The following is an 18,750-nucleotide window of genomic DNA, read 5'->3' as shown; positions in this document are numbered from 1 at the left end:
ATATGCACAAAATTCTGAAAACACACACGCACATGCATAGACACACATGCACACATGCACACATGCACACGCACATGCACATGCACCAGCACACAGGCACACACACACACTTCTTTTTACTTCCAGTACCACCCAGCTCTGCTTTCATGTCTACTGTGCCTTTTCCTTCAGGCTCCTTCCCCAGAAGAAGTGCATTTTTACTAATTATAATGTCACTGTGTTATTCAGACATCTCCATGAATCTAATAAAATGTTTAACTGACAAAAAAAAAAAAACCCTCTGAAAAAGTTGTTATAATATTTTCAACTTAAACACTCCTTACACTGAACACATTTGCAACTTAGCTTACTCAGATATAAAGTTTAAAGATCCCCAAGTGTGGCCTCTTATTCTTGGATTATTGTTGCTGCACACACGCTTGCTCTCCCATTTATAAATATGATCTACAGAGTTTATTTAGTGTTACTCATGTGTACATGTGTTTGGGGCTAGTTGCTCAGGGTTGGCTCTCCTGTCAAGGGCTCGTCCCTGTAACAGACTAGTTATTCCTCTCTTAGTGATCATTCCTTGCTTGTGATTCTTCATCCACGGGTAGAGCCTGGATTCCCCATCCACAATGGCATGTCAACTGTTGTCACTTTTCAGGTTTTGTTTAGGTGGTCACATTGCTGAGATTTCGTGGGTACAGTTTCCCTGACATATATAGATACTGTCTCCAGCAGATGCCCTGGTCCTCTGGCTTCTGTGACCTCTCCACCCCTTCTCCATGATGTCCCCTGAGCCTTCAGTGTAGGGGTTGTGTTATAGAAATGTCAGTTGGTGTTGAGCACTCTATGCCCAGGGTTCCATGGGTTTTGATCATTTGTATATTTCTGTTGTGGGTTCATACTTCAAAAAGAAGCTTCATGAGTTTGGGAAGTGGGGGCAATGGGGAGGGACTAGAAGAGGCAGAGGGAGTGGGAAATCACGTAAATACAGTATTCAAGTGAAATTCTCAAAAAACAAGCTGGGTTTTGTGTGGTACATGCCTTTAATCACAACACTTTGGAGGCAGAGACAGGCAGATCCCTGTGAATTTGAGGCTCGTCTGGTCTGCATAGCAAGTTCTAGGATAGATAGGACTACACAGAGAGACTCAGTTTTAGAAGACCATATGTGTCTGTGTCTGTGTCCATGTCCGTGTCTGTCTCTTTATATGTGTATGTGTGAAGTGGAAACTTCTGGTTCCTTTGGAAACTAAGTTGAGTCACGTGATGTTTTTCTAGAAGCTGTCTTGTGAGAGGATTGCCCAAGTAGACACACGAGAGAGCATGTGGTGTTTTGCTGGAGCAGACACTTGAAAGGGCATGTGATGTTTAGAAAAAAATATAAATATAACCCCACAGACAGTGAGAGGACGCTCGTGCATTGCTATGCCTTGCAAGGCTTCACTGGTCTTTGCTGGTCTTCACTTCATAGAGAAAAATACACCAAAGAGCTTCTTGTGGTATTGCAACTGCTGCTTTGGCTGGCTTGTACTGATCGGTGGGAGCATTGCAGTTTCTGCTGGATTGAACAGCTGCTACTGATTCCTGTTTGGTCTTTGCTATTGGACTGGGGTTGCTGGTATCCTGACTACGAAGAAATCACCCCAAAGAACTATTTCTAAACAGGTCCACAACCCCTTTTCTGTACTAATCTTCTTCTGCTCCCTCTGGTCGGTGGGCTAGAAGGGAGGTTAAAGCATTTAAGAACCCTATTTAAATAGGTTTTGAAAAAATCTAAGCCTGTATACATATACACACATGTGCACATGTGCATTTTTTCTAAACACACACACACACACACACACACACACACACACACACACACACACACACACCATATTACATGAAATTGGAAGGGAATAGGGGTGTGGGGAATCAGAAAAAGAACTGGAGGGAAGGGGATGGAGGATGGACTTGATCAAAACACATTGTATGCAGTTATGAAATTCTTGAACTTTTTTTTCTTAAAAAAAAAAATTTCTTGGGCTGGAGAGATGGCTCAGCAGTTAAGAGCACTGACTGCTCTTCCAGAGGTCCTGAGTTCAATTCCCAGCAACCACATGGTGGCTCACAACCATCTGTAATGGGGTCTGATGCCCTCTTCTGGAGTGTCTGAAAACAGCGACAGGGTACTCACATAAATAAAAATAAATCAATCAAAAAATATTTTTTAAAAAAATCTTAAATTTCTTAAAAAAAAAAAAAAAAAAAAAGCCTAAACCATTCTGGCTTTGTTGTTTGTGAGCATGGGGCTTTGGATCTTCAGAACCCAAGACAAGCCCAGGTGGGCGTGGCACTTTGTGGGCGTGGCTCTGGGTGGGTGTGGCACTGGATGGGCATGGCAGCCCCTGTAATCCTGGCAACTCAGAGAGCAGAAGATGGGACTCTTGGGGTTACTGTAGCTTCACAAAATGAGTCTGACTGATTCCCCCTTTTGTTGTAGTAATCTTGGGTAATAGAGGAACGATCATTTTCCTGTAAGTTTGGTTGCATTTATTTGTAAAGACTTTGCATTTGTTTGAGGAGAATAATCTTTTAAAAAAATTTATCGTTTGAGTCAGGGTCTCATGTATGTAGTCCTGGCTGTCCTGGAACTCACTCTGTAAACCAGGCTGGCCCTGAACTCACAGAGATCCTCCTGGCTTCTCCTCCTGAGTGCTGGGGCCAAAGGGGTGTACCACCACACCTAGGGAGAAGAATAATCTTTATGTTTCTATCATTTAATATCTCCTAGTTTATTAAGTTTCCCCCCTTTTTTTGAGAGACAGTCTTTTTATTGTAGCCCAAGGTGGTATCAAACTAATAATCACAGTTAAATAAGTTCAATTTTAATAATCACAGTTAAATAAGCTCACAATTCCTCAGCAGGTACTTAGCATGTTTCAAGTTAGTCGTGTGTTTCTCATAGACTCTATTAGATGTATAATTTCATATTTTCTGTATCCTGGGTGCTGGGATTGCAGGTGTGCACCGCCACATCTGCCAGTGTGTGTTTATTTTGTTGTGTTCTGGTTGCTGTTGAAAATTTCTGAGGATTTATTTAGGCTTCTAATTCTTAGCATATCACTCTTTTAATAATATGATTTATTACATTCAAATACTATGTATATATTTATGTACGTGCATGTGCCTATGTGAGTGCATGGCATGTAAGTGCAGGTGGTGGTAGAGACCAGAAGAGGGAGTCAGAGACCCTGGAACTAGACTTACAGGTGGGTGTGAGTTGCCTGCCCTGGGAGCCAGCAACCTGACTCGTGTCCTCTGGGAGAATGGCAAGCGTTCTTAACCAGTACACCGTCTCTCCAGCTCCCGATGTATTATGCTTATAAACTTGTGCTTTTACCTTGTATCTATTTCTTATTCAGCTTCACCAAATGTGTCTTTCATGGACCTTTCTCCCTAATCTCCCCATATGGAGACGAGGAGACTGTCTTGTAGACAGACTCCCTGCCCAAGAGTTCTTCTACCGACAATTCAGTAACACTAAGTGTCCTAACCTTTGGGGATTTAGCTGACATACAGTTACAGGAGAAGGCTGTAATTTAATGTCTTTTCACATGGATAAGTGAATTTGAGGACTGGAGAGATGGCTCAGCAGTTAAAAGCACTTGTTGCTCTTGCAGAGGACCCTGGTTCAGTTCCCAACACCCACGTGACAGCTTATAAAATTGTCTGTGAGTTCAGGGTCAGGGGATCCGATGACCTCTTCTAGCCTCCACTGGCCTGCAGGAAGGTGATACACATAGACAAAACCCCCATGTGCATGAAATAAAAACAGGCCAACCTTCAGAAACCTAGAGGCATATACCACTGTTCCATCAGGCCCTTCTTCTCAGCATATGGACATCCTTGCAGTCGGTCTCGTCTGTTTGGCTTATTCCTCTTACAGCTGCAAATTGTTGTACAGAATAGTTGCAGAGTCAATGAGTTCATTAGTGATAAGTGTCTTTTTTTCCCCCAATAACAAACAATGCTGCAATTAAATAATTGTGTAAATGCCTTTTCTTGTTTCAGCATTTGTGCAGAATTAACTCTGAATTTGTGGTTCTAAAGACAAGCAATTAAAAAACTGGACGAAGCTCATCAAATTGCCTTCTAAAAGGATATCATCATTTTGCTGTTTCTCTTTGCTTGAATTTTCATCTAAGTATGGTGTAAAATAAATTCGGAAAGTGGGGGAGCCCCCCGCCGCCAACCCCAATTCTTTTGTGTGATTTTCTCCGTGCCTTGGCTGGATAGCCACTGTGCCTTGGCTGAACAGGTTGCTGAGAGACTTCAGAGCACTTTGTGGTTTGCGACTTATTAAGTGTTGGCTCTTCTGGAAAGAGATCCCCAGAGCAAAACGAAAAGCCACCAACAATTGCATTAACCTTAACTCTGGTTTGTAACTTGTAATTCTTACCAGCAATTGAGCTGTCTGGGGTCCCTGGAATGTTAATTTGCATCAGTGGGAAGAACACGAGGTGATTCAGGGTGCAAGAGACATGGGGAAAGGTGCTCAGACAGATCACTTGGGCTTTTCTGATTTAGGAAGCAGAGCGTCTGAGTTCTTCCTAACACATGGGTCAGAGATGGATACAACCGCAGTGATGCTCACAGTAAGAACCACAGTGTGCAGGGAGGCAAACCCCTTTCCTTTCTAATGCTCACCTACCTTAAGAAACAAGTTTATTAACCAGGCAGTGGTGGCGCACACCTTTAATTCTAGCAACTTGGAGGCAGAGGCAGGTAGATCTCTGAGTTTGAGGCCAGCCTGGTGTTCAGAGTGAGTTCCAGGACAGTAAAGGTTAGATAGAGGAAACCCTGCCCCCACCAACCAACCAACCAACCAACCAACCAACTAACCAACCAGCCAACCAGCCAATAAAACCAAAACTCCAGATCCCTTATTTCCATCAGCTGAAAATCAGGTAAATTTCATAGATATTTTGCCTGATCCATGATCTCAGACATGGTCAAATGTCCGCTCCTTTAGTGGTATTCTTTGTCTTTAAAAGTTTGACTGATCATGACAGGACATAATGAAACAGTATTTCAGTAGACATGAGCCAGTTGAATTAGGATAGATTGTTTTAGTGTAGAGAATTGTTGGAGGTGGTGCCTGAACACTGATGCAGAAACCTTAGAAAGAGTAAATCCACACTGTCTAATATATTAGCTATTGGCATACTGAAACATTCCTAGTACATACTGAGGAAGATAATTTTAAGTCAAATTGAGTTGGTTTAAAATGGGAATTTAGAACTAATTAAGTTATTGGAGAACCGTTATATGTATTTGATATGATATTTTCTCCCAGGCTTATCTGTCAGTGTCTGGATATTGGTTGGTGTTGGTCGCAGGTGCTGCAGTAGACAGAGAAGCTCACCAAGATGCTAAGCTTTCATTTTCTGAAGGAGCAGAGGGGTTCCGCCTTCTTGTAAAAGACTGACTCTGACCAGCTCACTCCAGTGACTCATATTCAATCATTACACAAAATTAATTGGGGCTGGGAAAGGTTCCAGTTACTAAAGTTATCTTGCCCTTCCTACCGAGAGAGCAGACAACCCACACAAATCTGTCCCTTTTGATTGTGACTGGCCATAATCAACAGTAAGAACTCCGAGTTTGCCAGGAGTGTCAGGACCAAGGCTGGTGCAAATGCAAGCTCTCAAGTAGCACCAAGTGCAGGTTTTCTAGAGAGACATTTCTTCAAGGTCCAGACAGTCTCAAAACAGTTTCTCAGCCTCTACTGATTGACCCAAACATAGCAAAGGGTTTACTATACATGTCACTTAAAGCCAGACACAAAGGCTTACCAGACATATCACTATAAATCTGAGGATATTTCTGGTCACTGGTCTCTACTCAGTAGAGGCTGTGGAGGCTGATAAACCTCTTACAATGCACAGGGCAATCTCCCATGCCAAGGACTTACCTTGGCCATGCCAAGTCATTATTATTGATAATGTTGTATTTTTATTTCCACCGAATTCCAGAATTTTTTATTCTCTTCTTCATTTCAATAACTCATCATTTATAGTGATTCTAAAAATCTACATGAATTTTTGTATTTTATGTATTATTTCTTGTTGCTGATTTCTGGGTTTAGTCCATTGTGGACAAACACGATACAAGAAGGTGTTTTAGTTTTCCTGTATTTGTTGAGACAAACACGGCATTTCTTTAAAAATACACCTATTTTTAAAGAAGGTTTCACGGGATGATGAAGTACGAGGTGGCCTTCTTCATTTCATCTTGGTTTTTTTTCTAATTTTTTTATACAGAGATTTTTTTTCTAAAAAGATTTATTTATTTTACTTATATGAGTACACTGTCACTGTCTTCAGACACCCCAGAAGAGGGCATTGGATCCCATTACAGATGGTTGTGAGCCACCATGTGGTTGCTGGGAATTGAACTCAGTCTGGAAGAGCAGTCAGTGCTCTTAGCTGCTGAGCCATCTCTCCAGCCCTCTTCCTAATTTGGGGGTAAAATCTATTTTGTCAGATGTTACAGTAGTGACAGGCGCTTGCTTCCCGGTTCTACTTCATTTAAAGGGTCTTTTGCCTTTGTAATTTCTGTAATTTTATCAAGGGCCAAATCTCTAGGTACTCAAGTATTTTAGACACACTTAAAGGAATAAGAAGTGAAGAGTGTGAGTGTGCGAGAGTGTGTGAGAGAGTGTGAGTGTGTGTGTGTGTGTGTGTGTGTGTGTGTGTGTGTAGCAATTAGAAAAGAGTAGCTGATCTAACCAAGGGCAGTTCTGGTCACAAGAACACAGTTTCAAATCACTCACCAGCTCCAGTCTTGCTTCAGACACTCAGTGTGGCCACTTAGCAATGGGAAACACAAATGGAAAAGTCCAGTCACCACAGTGAAGCTCATAAACCCGAGTGCTTAGTTCAAGAGCCTCTCAGGGGCCTGAGGTGGTAGTGCACGCCTTTGTTCACAGCTTTGGCAGGCAGAGGCAGGTGAGCTCTGGGAGTTTGAGGTTAGCTCGTACTGCATAGTTCCAGGACAGCCAGGGATATGGAGAGAGACCTGTCTCAAAAAAACAAAACAAACAAACAAACAAACAAACAAACAAAAAACCAACCAAACAAGCAAAACCAAAGACCAAAACACAACAACCTCAAAAACCCCAAACTTGAAAAGCAACAACAATAAAACCAACCCCAAACTAAAACTCTAATTAACCAACCAGCCAGCCAACCAACCAACCAACCAAAAGCAAAATAACCAAACCAACCAAACCAAACCAAATGAAATTAAAAAAAAAAAAAAAACCGAAATAAACAAACCAGAACCAACCCCAAACCTAAAAACTCCAATTAACCAACCAGTCAGCCAACCAACCAACCAACCAACCAACCAACCAACCAACCAAAAGCAAAAAAAACAAAACCAACCAAACCAAACCTAACCAAACCAAATAAAAAAAACTTCCAAACAGGAACTAACACAAACCAAAACTCCAATTAACCAACTAATCAACCAACCAACCAACCAACCAACCAACCAACCAAAAAAACCAAACCAACCAAAACATTAAAAACTCCCAAACCAGATGCCACCCCCAATACTGGAAGGGATTGGGATTGAAGGGACGTTCACCTTAGACCCAGTGGTCTCGAAGAGATCACCTCTCATCACCAATGTATTATAAAGGCCCCAACACAGAAACAGTCAGATCCTAAATACAATGTATTTTGATTGTATTCACCCTCCTTCTCCCCCTCCAGCTCCTCCTGGATTCCTTCCTCCATGTTCCTCTCCCAGCTTTAATGTTCTCCTCTTTTTAAATACAGCTCACCAGATCCAGTCAGTGCTGCCCCTATATGCATGGGTGTGGGGCTGTTCATTGTTACATGGTCAACCCACTACACTCTTAGGGAAAACGGACTCTTCCCACAGCTCAGTTGTCAAGCTCTCAGCTAGGGGTGGTTTGTGCAGGTCTTTTGCAGGCAGCCACAGCTGCTGTGAGTTCATCAGTGGAACCATCTTGCTATGTCTAGAAGATTCTATTTTGGCCTGATCCTCACTGACTCCTGGCTTACAGTCTTTTCTTTATGTAGATGTTCTCTGTGTCTTTGGAGGAGGCTGTTTGATGTAGGTGTCCCACTGATAGCTGAGAACTATCCAACTATCCAAAGTATCCACTGATACTTTGTCTCTGTATTTGACTAGTTGTGAATCTTTGTATCAACAGCTATACAGATGCTCTTCTAATGAGGACTAAGGCTGTATTTAAAAGACAGTTTGATACTATGTTCAGTTAGCAAAATAATATTAGTAGATCCACTTCTAGGACCTATGAACTCCATAGCGATGGGTCCTTGGCCAGATTTAAAGTACCAGCCATGGATTTCCTCCTGTCGTGTGGGCCTTAGAACCAACCAGGAAGTGGTTAGCCACCTCTATCACATCCGTGCCTCTATTGCACCTGTGGGCATATCTTTTCAAGGCAGGTGTTAGTGTGGTTTTCAGGATTCCCGCTTTGGTACTCTACTCCACAGCACAGAGCTCCTGAAACCTCTAAGCATTTCCTGATAGGAACGCCTTTTATTGCTCATTGTCAATCTGCTTTCTACTCTACCTAGGGCTATGCTAATGTCGTCTAGAGTCCCTAGACAGCTTCAGGATGAGAACTGGTCATCAGAAAGACCCAATGTGTGGTGAGAGGGTAGAGACTTTCATCCCTGAAGAAGTCTGGAGATGAGACCTCACCCATTCTTCAGGATTGACTGCCTATCAGAATTTGATGGGAAGACCCTGTTGCTAAAGACACTACACACTTGGGTCTTAGGACTTAGAGAAATCGAGCTGTTTGTTATACTGACCTGGAAGCTTCCTCCATGAAGGCTGGCATTCATCGGTACCAGAAGATGCTACGCAGGCTGCTGGGGGAGAAAGACATCAAGATGGGATCACAGCACGGCTTTGATTTGATTTAGCTGATGGCTGGTGAAGTTGGACATTTCTCATTTCTATTGGCTGTTCGTATTTCATCTTTTGGAACTGATCATTTCATTAGCTTATTTATTGATCAGGTTGTTTTTTGAGTTCTTTGTATATTCTAGATATTAATCGTCTGTCAAATGTATAGCTATCAAAGATTTTTCTCTTATTCATAGGCTCCTTATTCAATTGGCCATTTCTGTACAGAAACCTTTTTAAGAGGTCTTACTTGCCAATTGTTGGCTTATTTTCTGAGTGACTGGAGTCTTTTTTTCAGAAAGTCTGTGTTTATATCTTGGGGCCCTAAAGTGTATTTTCCCACTATAAGTTTCAGACTGTGTGTGTGCCTGTGTTTGTGTGTTTATGTGTGTATATGTGTTTGTGTGTGCATGTGTGTACGTGGCTCTATGTGTATATGTGTGTCTCTTTGTATGTATGTGTATGTGCATGTGTGTGTTTGTGTGTATGTATGTGTATGCATGTGAGTGTCTGTATATCTCTGTGTGTATGTGACGATGCATGCACATGTGTGTATGTGTGTGTATGTATGTGTTTGTGTGTGTGCATGTGTATGTGTATATGTGCCTCTGTGTATGTGTATCTCTCTGTGTGTATGTGTTTGTATGTATATGTGCATATGTGTTTGTGTGTGTGCATGAGTGTGTGTGTGTATGTATGAGCCCATAACCCCCTGCTCCAGACAATCTTTAATGTCATTCCTCATCGTGTACCATTTGTCCTGTTTTTTTGAAAGGGGATTTCTCACTAGGACCTGGGATTTGCTATAAGTTGGGCTGATTGTGCAGCGAGCCCCAGGGATCCACCTGTCATTGTCTTCCTAGCACCTGGATTACATACTATCATGCTAGAACTTTTACATGGGTGTGGGTACCTAGGTCTCCATGCTATACCAACCAAGCTACCTCTCCAGCCCTGTGTCAGGTCCTACACTGAGGTCTTTATCCATTTTGAGTTTACTCTTGTGGAAGGTGAGATATGGAGGGGGGGGGATCTAGCCTCATTCTTCTACACAGGGCTATCCAGTTTTCTTGGCATCATTTGCTGAAGAGGCTGTCTTCTATCCAGTATACAGCCTTGGGATTTTTGTAGAGGATCAGGTGGCTGCAGCTGTGGGGTCATATTCGGGGCCTCTATTATACTCCATGCCTTATCAAAGAAACTTTTTTTTTTCAGCAGATAGAGAAAATTACAGAAATCCACCCCGAGGAGCAGATGAAGGGACATGACCATGTCCATGTCCCAGGCCCATGGAAGGCTCAGAGGGAAGGCAAAGCCTTCTTCTGGTCCAAGTACAGACATTATGAACTATTGACCTTTGGCTAGAACTAGTGTGTGCAGAAACTATCAACCACAGCTCCTTCCTCCTGGCTGGTTCCAGCTGAGACTGCTCCTTGTAGAGGAATCCTATGGAGATTGGCCAAACCTTCCTTCTTGATTCAGATGTATAAAATAAACTCCTTAGGTTTCTAGGATGCTCCTGACACATCTCCATCAAAGTGCATGGCCCACCTGATCCCAGCTTTTCTGTATGTGTATGTCCTAGTTAGGGTTACTATCACTGTGATAAAAACATTGTGACCAAAGAAACTTGGGGAGAAAGAGTTTATTTCACCTTATACTTCCAGATAACAGTCTCTTAATGAGGGAAGTCAGGGCAGGAACTCAAACAGGGCAGCAGTGGATTCAGAGGCCATGGAGGGGTGCTGCTTACCGGCTTGCTCCTCATGGCTTGCTCAGCCTGCCATGGACCACCAGCCCAAGTATGGTACCACTCACAATAGGCTGGGCCCTCTCCATCAACTGCTAATTAAGAAAATGTGCTACAGCTGTATCTAATGGAGATATTTTCTCAATTAAGGTTCCCTCCTTTGAGATATCTCTAGCTTGTGTCAAGTTAACATAAAAGTAGACAGCACAACAGACCCCTTGTCAACTTGACACACAGACACATCACTGTTAAGCCGTAACCTTTCCTTTCTTGTTCTTCCCCATGGTCACACATTACATCAACATTAACATGAATATTACAAAAATTTAAAGTCCCACAGTCTTTAAAAATCTAAACACTTAAAAATTCATTATCTTTAAAATCCAAAGTCTCTAAACTATGGGCTCCTGTAAAATCAGAAATAAATTAAATACTTTATTACTTAAGAAAGGGAAGAAGCAGGACACAGTCACAATCTGAACAAAGCAAATCAAGACTCCAAAAGTGTAAATAACTCAATGTCCAATTATCTGGGATCCACTCAGACTCTCCTGGACTCCTCCAAGGGGTTCACTTCTGTGGTTCTGACTTCTGAAACACACAGTTTGTCTCCTAGGCACCGGCTGGCTCCACTCCATTGCTGCTGCTGTTCTTGGTGGTCATCCCAAAGTACTGCTATCTCACCAATATGCTGGAGTCTTCTGGGCTGCACTTTCACCAATAGCCTCTCCTGGACTCTTCTCATGGTGCCTCAGTTTCTCTTTATGATCACTTCAGTCCTGGATCGTCAACTGATACTGAAGCTACACCTTCACCAACGGCCTCTCCTGGTCTCTCACAGTGCCAAGCCTCAGCTTCTCTCCGTGATCCCTTCATGCCTTTAAAGCCAACACCACCTGGGTGACATTTACACTACCAAGTTTGGCTACCAGCACAAGGTATAACCTTGGCTGCCTCTGGAACACAGCTTGTGTGTACCGATCCTGAGGAAACCGTTCCAGAATGTCTGGGATGCTGACCTCTTCCTAGCCATAGTCAATTCTTCATCTCCAGGTAACCAGCATCCACTGTCCCAGCAAGGCAAAGGCTTCCCTTTAGTGGTTCTGGTCTCTTGTTAACACAGCTGATTCTTCATCTCCGGTTGACCAGAGACCACAGAATCTTCACACAAATGTCCCCGCAGAGCCTTTCCTTCCCTCTGAAACTTCATAGCCAGGCCTCCATCTGCACTGCTCTCAAAAGCCTCATCTTCCAAGTTCCCACAGAACCACTCACTGAGCTCTCAACTCTCAATGGCTTTTCTAGCCCAAAGTTCCAAAGTTCTTGCATAATCCTCCCTGAAGCAAGATGGTCAGGTCTGTCACAGCAATACCTCATGTTCATGGCTCCAATTTCTGTCCTAGTTAGGGTTACTGTTGCTCTGATGAAACACCATGACCAAACCTGGGGAGAAAGGGCCTATTACAGCTTGTATTTCCAGGTAGCAGTCCATTACTAAAGGAAGTCAGGGCAGGATCTCAAACAGGGCAGGATCTCGGAGGCAGGAGCTGATGCAGAGGCAGTGGGGGAGGGGTGCTACTTACTGACCTGATCCTCATGGATTGCTCAACCTGCTTTTGTATAGCACCCAGGACCACCAGCCCAGGGACGACATCACCTCCAATAGGCTGGGCCCTCTCACGTCAATCACTGATTAAGAAAATACCTTACAGCTGTAGGTAATGGAAGCATTTCTCAACTGAGTGCCCTCCTTTTCAGATAACTCTAACTTAGATCAATAGCTATAAGTAATCAATGGCTGCTGAGGAGAGAGAATCAGTTTTCTCCAGAGATGAGACCCCTGATAAGTGGTCAGCCCTAACACATCAACGCATGAGTAACACTAAATGAAGCTGTATGTTTTATAACGCTTGTGCACACACATGCACATGCAGGCACACACCCCTCCATGCACACACACATACACATACACACATACATACACGCACACACATGGATACATACACCCATGCAACACACACATACACACATGTATACACAGGCACACATGCAGGCACATGCACACACATATGTGCACACACATGATGAAAGTCAGGGCAGGAGCTCAAACAGGGCAGGGTCTTGGAGGCAGGAGCTGATGCAGAGGCCATGGAGGGGTGCTGCTTACTGCCTTGCTTCTCATGGCTTGCTCTGCCTGCTTTTGTATAGCACCCAGGACACCCCTCCCCCCCCAACAATAGTAACTATAGATGACAAGGTGATGAAATTTAGATTGGGAACATGGGAGGAGTTGGAGGGAGGAGAGGAGGGATGGAAATGATAAAAATTCAATATCAAATTCTTAAAATTTTTAAATAAAAAAATACACGAAGTTGGGGGTGGATCGGTGTGTGTGGATGTTGAAGAAGTTAGGAGAAAGTAAGGGTGAATATTATTAGAAAACACTGGATGAACTTCTCAAAAAAATTAATAGAAATATTTTTAAAAATAAGTTATCGGTTTAGGGGTGATAAATCTCAACTGTAACTTAGGAAGAAAGTTGTAGAAATGTTAGAGAACAAAGTGAAGACTAGACAGGTTGTATATTATCTATCTAAACGCAGTTTTATATACTTTTTCGTGGTTAGCCTAGTCAGGAAGAGTGGCATAGGCCTCCTTTTACGTCAGTGGTCTAAAACGCTCGACCACGTTGAGTCTTCCTGCCATTCCGGGCCTTTGCTGTCACTCCAAGTATCGCAGGCACTTCCCTAATGTCCTTTTCACAGCCGCCTTTACCTCCTGGTTCTTCAGGCTATAGATGAGGGGATTCAGCATGGGTGTGACTGCACTGTACTGCAAAGAAGAGAGCAAATCGAGAGTAGAGCCAGACGTGGGCATAAGATAACGAACCAAGCCCGACCCAAAAAACAAGACCACGGCTATGAGGTGAGAAGAGCAGGTGTTAAACGCCTTGCTTCTCCCCGTGGTGGATTTCATGCTCAGCACGGTGGATACAATGCGGGCATAAGAAAAGAAGATTGGGAGAAAGGTTCCCAGCCCATGCAGCAAGGTGGAGCAGATCAAGATGTCGACGTTGACAGAGATATCAGAGCAAGACAGAGGAAAGAGAGAGGGTAGCTCACACGTGTAGTGGTGTATGGTGTAGGCCTCGCAGAAGTCCAGGTTCACAGCCAAGAGCACAATGACTACTGAACTGAGAGAGGCCAGGCCCCATGAGAGCAGAACCAGCTTCAGACAGAGTTCGCTGGTCATCATCTGCCCATAGAGCAGTGGGTGGCACACAGCAGCGTAGCGGTCATACGCCATCATGGACAGAAGAAAGGCTTCAGTTCCCGCAGTGATGAACACGAAGAAGACCTGAGCCAGGCAGCCCTCTACAGAGATGCTTTTCTTCGCAGACAGGAGATCCTTCAGCAGCTTCGGTACCGTGACGGATGAGAAGCAGAGATCCAGGAACGACAGGTTGCTCAAGAAAAAGTACATGGGAGTGTGGAGGTGGGAGTCAGCCGTGATCACCACCAGCAGCGTCAGGTTCCCGGTCATGGTGAGGATGTAAACCCCCAGGAACAACGCGAAAAATAGAGCCTGGATTAGAGGGTCGTCAGAGAGCCCAGTGAGAATGAACTCTGAGATGATGCTGTGGTTGCTCCAGGCCATTTGTGGATGGCACGTCCTTGGGATAAAGTAGAAAGAACGGACATCTCTAATGATTGTGACCATGTCTTTGGGGTCCCATCTAGTACGTCCCTCCCTCTGCTTTGTTTGGATTCTGCCCAGGCATCTCAGAGCTGACCTCATCTGTATCTCTGTGGAAGTTTCAGATCCTGTTATGTCGTCATTGATTTCAAGTCATAGTGTTCACAAGCCTCAAGGGATTTCTATGTGTTTCTCACTGGCATTTACAGGAAAAGCGAGTGTCTCTGCATCCTCCGCTTGCTCGGAGACTTAACTTCTACTGCTCTCTTTACAGTTCAGAAATTTAAAGATGTGTAGCGCCTATTTACAGATACTATACTCTCTGTCTCTCTGTCTCTGTCTCTGTCTCTCTCTCTTTCTGTGTCTGTCTGCCTGTCTGCCTGTCTGCCTGTCTGCCTGTCTGCCTGTCTGCCTGTCTGCCTGTCTGCCTGTCTGCCTGTCTGCCTGTCTGCCTGTCTGCCTGTCTGCCTGCCTGTCTCTCTCTCTCTCTCTCTCTCTCTCTCTCTCTCTCTCTCTCTCTGTGTCTGTCTGTCTGCCTTTGTTTCTCTTTTGTTCAGAATCATTCAATAGCTCCTTACCTGAGGCAACTCTGCTAAGTACAGTGGGCACAGTGCCTGGGGTCACACCTTTCAGTGGTCCGGTGAAAATGTATTTCTACAAGATTAGAAGAAGATGGGTGTGGTGGTGAAGACTTAGATCTCAGCACTTTAGAAGCTAAGGCAGGAGGATTGCTATGAGTTCCAGGCCACTTTAGGCTAATCTCAGGTACAAAATAAAATGTTACCTCAAAAAAAAAAAAAAAAACAAAACCCAAAAATGGGTATAATGAGACTAATTTTAGTTATCTTTATGACAATGTAATCATAAAATATAAATTAAGTTTTTATGCAAAAGCAGCTTGGTGCTAGTGACCTCGTAGATAGCACACTTCACTTCAGCAGAGCCTCACCCAGAACACTTCCTCAGTCAGTGTCTCAGCTGGTTTCAAAGAAAATCTAAATCTGTATGACTAGCTAGGAACTCTTAGCCCTAGGAAACAGAGTCCTCCCCCCCCCCCCATTTTTTCTGTGAGAATTTTGATACCCAAGGATATTTTTGTCATGTTAGTGTGGCAACATGTAAAAGAACAATAAATTAACGACACAATTTTCCTTTGGTTGTCAACTCAACCATGCGATCCATGTCTAGCTTGGATCACAGTGACAAGCTATGATTTCTTACTGTGATATGCTGCCACCTTTAATCTTTTAGCCATTTTGCTTAGTTTGATGTAAAAAAAGATTTGTTTCTTTCTCTGTCATTGTTTGCATTTTCTACCACTTTAAATATATCCTCCTTTTAGTTTTACGAATCTAAACTTCCATGGGTTTCCCAATGTCACCTACAAGATTACTTAAAAAAAAAAAAAAAAGCCTGTCTCGGTGATTTTCTTCTTCAGCCCACAATTTCTCTTGCTTTAGTCTTAGCCTGAATTGTGTTTTCCCCTCCTTGTGGCAAACACGCACTTTAGTTTCTCTCTCTAGACTGTGATACAGATCACAATGTAACAACTGTTTCAAAACATTATGTTCTTTCAGCACCAACAAGCACTGGTTCTATGCCTGTTTCAGACCAGACCTCTCATGCTTCTCTGGAAGCCCCTTCTCTGTGTCCTTCAACAGCACTGATGCCTGGCAGAAGTCTTGCTGATCTTGTCAAAGCTCCTGAATGTTAAAAAATGCTCTTGTCAACAGAGTGCATCCTGCAAACCACCCAACACGATGCCCTTTAAATGATACCCTTCATTTTAGAGAGGCTTCAAACAGTTCTGCCGTTAGCTCAGAGTACCACTTGCCTTCATGCTTTCAATATTATTCTTTTATCATCTGTCATATCATCATAAAACTTTTATTATTTTCTCGTAAACATTTCTTATATAAACTCTCTGTCCACGAGGGTCGAGAGTACATTGCTCAGGGTAGTGGCAATACTAAAAATAATCCAAACCCGCTGATGGACCGTGTAAGCCACCGCCCTGGGTAAGCTCCTGTTCACGCGCCCCTTGTAACCTAATTTGCCAATATCCCGTTTCTGTTTGGTTTCTGTAATCAGTTTCTATGGTAGGCTTCTGCATTAAAAATAAAGTTTTGTTTTGTTTATTCAGGCATCTGTGATTGCAACACTTACATCCCTGCCTGGAATCTTTAAACAGGTAACAACTCATCAAGAGAAACTTACTTCTGATATATTAACAATTCTACCAGCCCACGCTCCAGACCTTCTTAGATCCAAGTCTAGGTCACCCATGTGCCTGAACAAACACCTACCTCTGTGTTCGGGGAGGATGGGAGCTCAGAGCCAATGATGGGGAGACACAGGCAGCTGGAGAAGCTACTTTTGAGGATTCTGTAGAGATGAAGTAGTAAACTCCATTGAAAGCAAATACTTTGAAATCTACATAATCTAGTCAAATGGGAGACATTTTCTGCAAAGCTGGGGATATTTCAAGGTGTCTGTACACAAAGCTATCCTGAAAATCTTTTCTGTTCTGTTTCTTTTTAAAAGGGGCCTCAGCGTAGGATAGGAGCGTCAGGCTTTTATGACGAATGCTGGGTGTCTACATTTGGATGAGATGGAAACTACTTCTCTCCTTTGATTTTCAAGTTTCTACAAGGATGTGTGAGAAAAAGTGGCTTTCTCACGCTCGCTGCTTTTAGACATTATTGGAATAAAGAAGCGAGCGAGGGTTAGGTGTGGGAGGTGAGCCACGAGAAGGTGGAGAGAGTCCTGGGAGAGGAGGGCTAACATTGGGGCTGTGGGAACGTGGGGAATTAGCATGGGGTGGGGTGGACAGCAGCGCCGGCAGAGCAGCGCCGGCAGCAGGAAGGGTTGTTTTCTGAATTGTCCTCTTCTGCACACACTCACACTATTTGTGGTGTGCCTGTGGTGAGCATATTTGAGGGTGGTTTCAGTAACAGCAAAGGTTTAGTGTAGTTTCCCTACTTGGTGTCTGGGCGAGCTGGGACATGCTTAGCTCCAAACAGTTCAGCATCTATGTCTTACGTTGACTGCACTGTGGGCATCTGCTTTTTAAAATCTTTGTCCACGCTGGAGTGAAATGGTTTATGCCTAGTCTTTAAGGTGTTAGCGGGTAAATGTCCTCAGTAGGCAGTAGGGGGTAAATAAAGACCTTTCTGTTAAGGAATTTAAGGCAGTGGGTATAAATAGACATTTAGGAAGCCCAGGGGCATTTGGGTCCCATGCTGAGGAGACGGTCTGCCAGGGGTTTGGCAGTGCTCATCTGTAGCTTAGGCATGAGGAATGCGTGGAAGAGGATCAAGATGAACCGAATGAATTATAAAGTCATAACAGAGGGCTGCACAAAAGGAGGACAGTTAGGATTAAAACCGCACAGAAAACACAAGGCACAGGCAGATCAGAGATTGTCCCCTTACCATTCTCTTGGCTTCTCTTGGAGGAAGTAGCTGCACGCATTCTGTCTTTCTTATCATGATAGACATTTCACAGGGAAAAATATTTCTATGATGTAATCCCAATCATAGGAGTCTGACTCTGTATAAATGACAGGCTCTCTCTTTGATGTCAATCAACAGAAGACGCTAGAGAAATATAAACTGTTGGTTACCTCACAGAACCACGGCTGTTCTGAGTATCTCAACCTAGAGTGCGGTTCTGCATCGCAGGACCCTGGAGGGGAAGACAAGGGTGTTGTCTGCAGAGCCACTTGTATCTGGAACAATAGGCATGCATTGCTTTCAAACCTTCTCCGGTGGTGTTGGGTGCCGCACCTGACTCCATCTGTGACTTTGAGTATTCTTGGAGAAGTACTATTTAAGGAAAAAAAAAATGTCCCTAACCGAACCAATGAGAAGGCTCTCTGTGCTTAAGCAGGTACCCGAGGGAAGCTGAACCAGAGGCAGGTTCCCTGAAGTCTCAGCCCAAAGCTGGGCTTGGCTTCCAGTTTCCTGAGAAGTTGAGTTTGGAGGCACAGGGGACAACCCGCAGGGCAATATTTGAACCTATGAGCTAAGACAATTATTTAAAGCCTAGAAGTCAAGTCTTATTAGATGGGAGTGGGGGTGGGCTGGAGAGAGGGAGGAAAAGGAAAGGACATAAAGAAAAAGACTCAGCTGGAAAAAGGGCATTTTCTTCATGGCAGCCTGGGGTCAGAAAGCCCAATGGCCATCAAGTGGGCAGAGCTGTGGCAGGTTACAGACCCCATATCGTTTTCTAGTGCACACTGAGTTTGCTGTACTGTTTACTTACTTATTTTTGAATAAGAGTCTCAAGTGTCCCAGGATGGCCTTGAACTCATGGTGCTCAAGAATGACCTTGAACCTTGGGATTATAGGTGTGTG

General features: G+C 43.7%; 1 protein-coding gene across 6 annotated transcripts; it reads right to left on the bottom strand.

Moving 5' to 3' along the window:
- Positions 1 to 10,576: 10,576 nt before the first annotated feature.
- On the bottom strand, positions 10,577 to 18,378 carry LOC117719224 (olfactory receptor 8S1-like). 6 transcript variants are annotated; one of them, XM_076912017.1, is made up of 5 exons: positions 18,018 to 18,376; positions 16,699 to 16,777; positions 16,010 to 16,095; positions 14,971 to 15,046; positions 10,577 to 14,369 (listed from the first exon to the last, which is right to left on the bottom strand). In XM_076912017.1, the coding sequence occupies exon 5, from the start codon at positions 14,351 to 14,353 to the stop codon at positions 13,418 to 13,420; it is 936 nt and encodes a 311-aa protein (XP_076768132.1). In that variant the 5' UTR covers positions 14,354 to 14,369; positions 14,971 to 15,046; positions 16,010 to 16,095; positions 16,699 to 16,777; positions 18,018 to 18,376; the 3' UTR covers positions 10,577 to 13,417. The 6 variants fall into 6 exon arrangements, with proteins under 6 accessions (XP_076768132.1, XP_076768130.1, XP_076768129.1 ...); XM_076912015.1 differs by lacking the exon at positions 18,018 to 18,376 and adding an exon at positions 17,827 to 17,879; XM_076912014.1 differs by lacking the exon at positions 16,010 to 16,095 and having other exon boundaries at positions 17,827 to 18,376.
- Positions 18,379 to 18,750: the final 372 nt, after the last annotated feature.

The sequence above is a fragment of the Arvicanthis niloticus genome, chromosome 13 (genome assembly GCF_011762505.2).
Source record: "Arvicanthis niloticus isolate mArvNil1 chromosome 13, mArvNil1.pat.X, whole genome shotgun sequence".
NCBI lineage: Eukaryota > Metazoa > Chordata > Mammalia > Rodentia > Muridae > Arvicanthis > Arvicanthis niloticus.
This window is presented reverse-complemented; position numbering and strand designations above follow the sequence as displayed.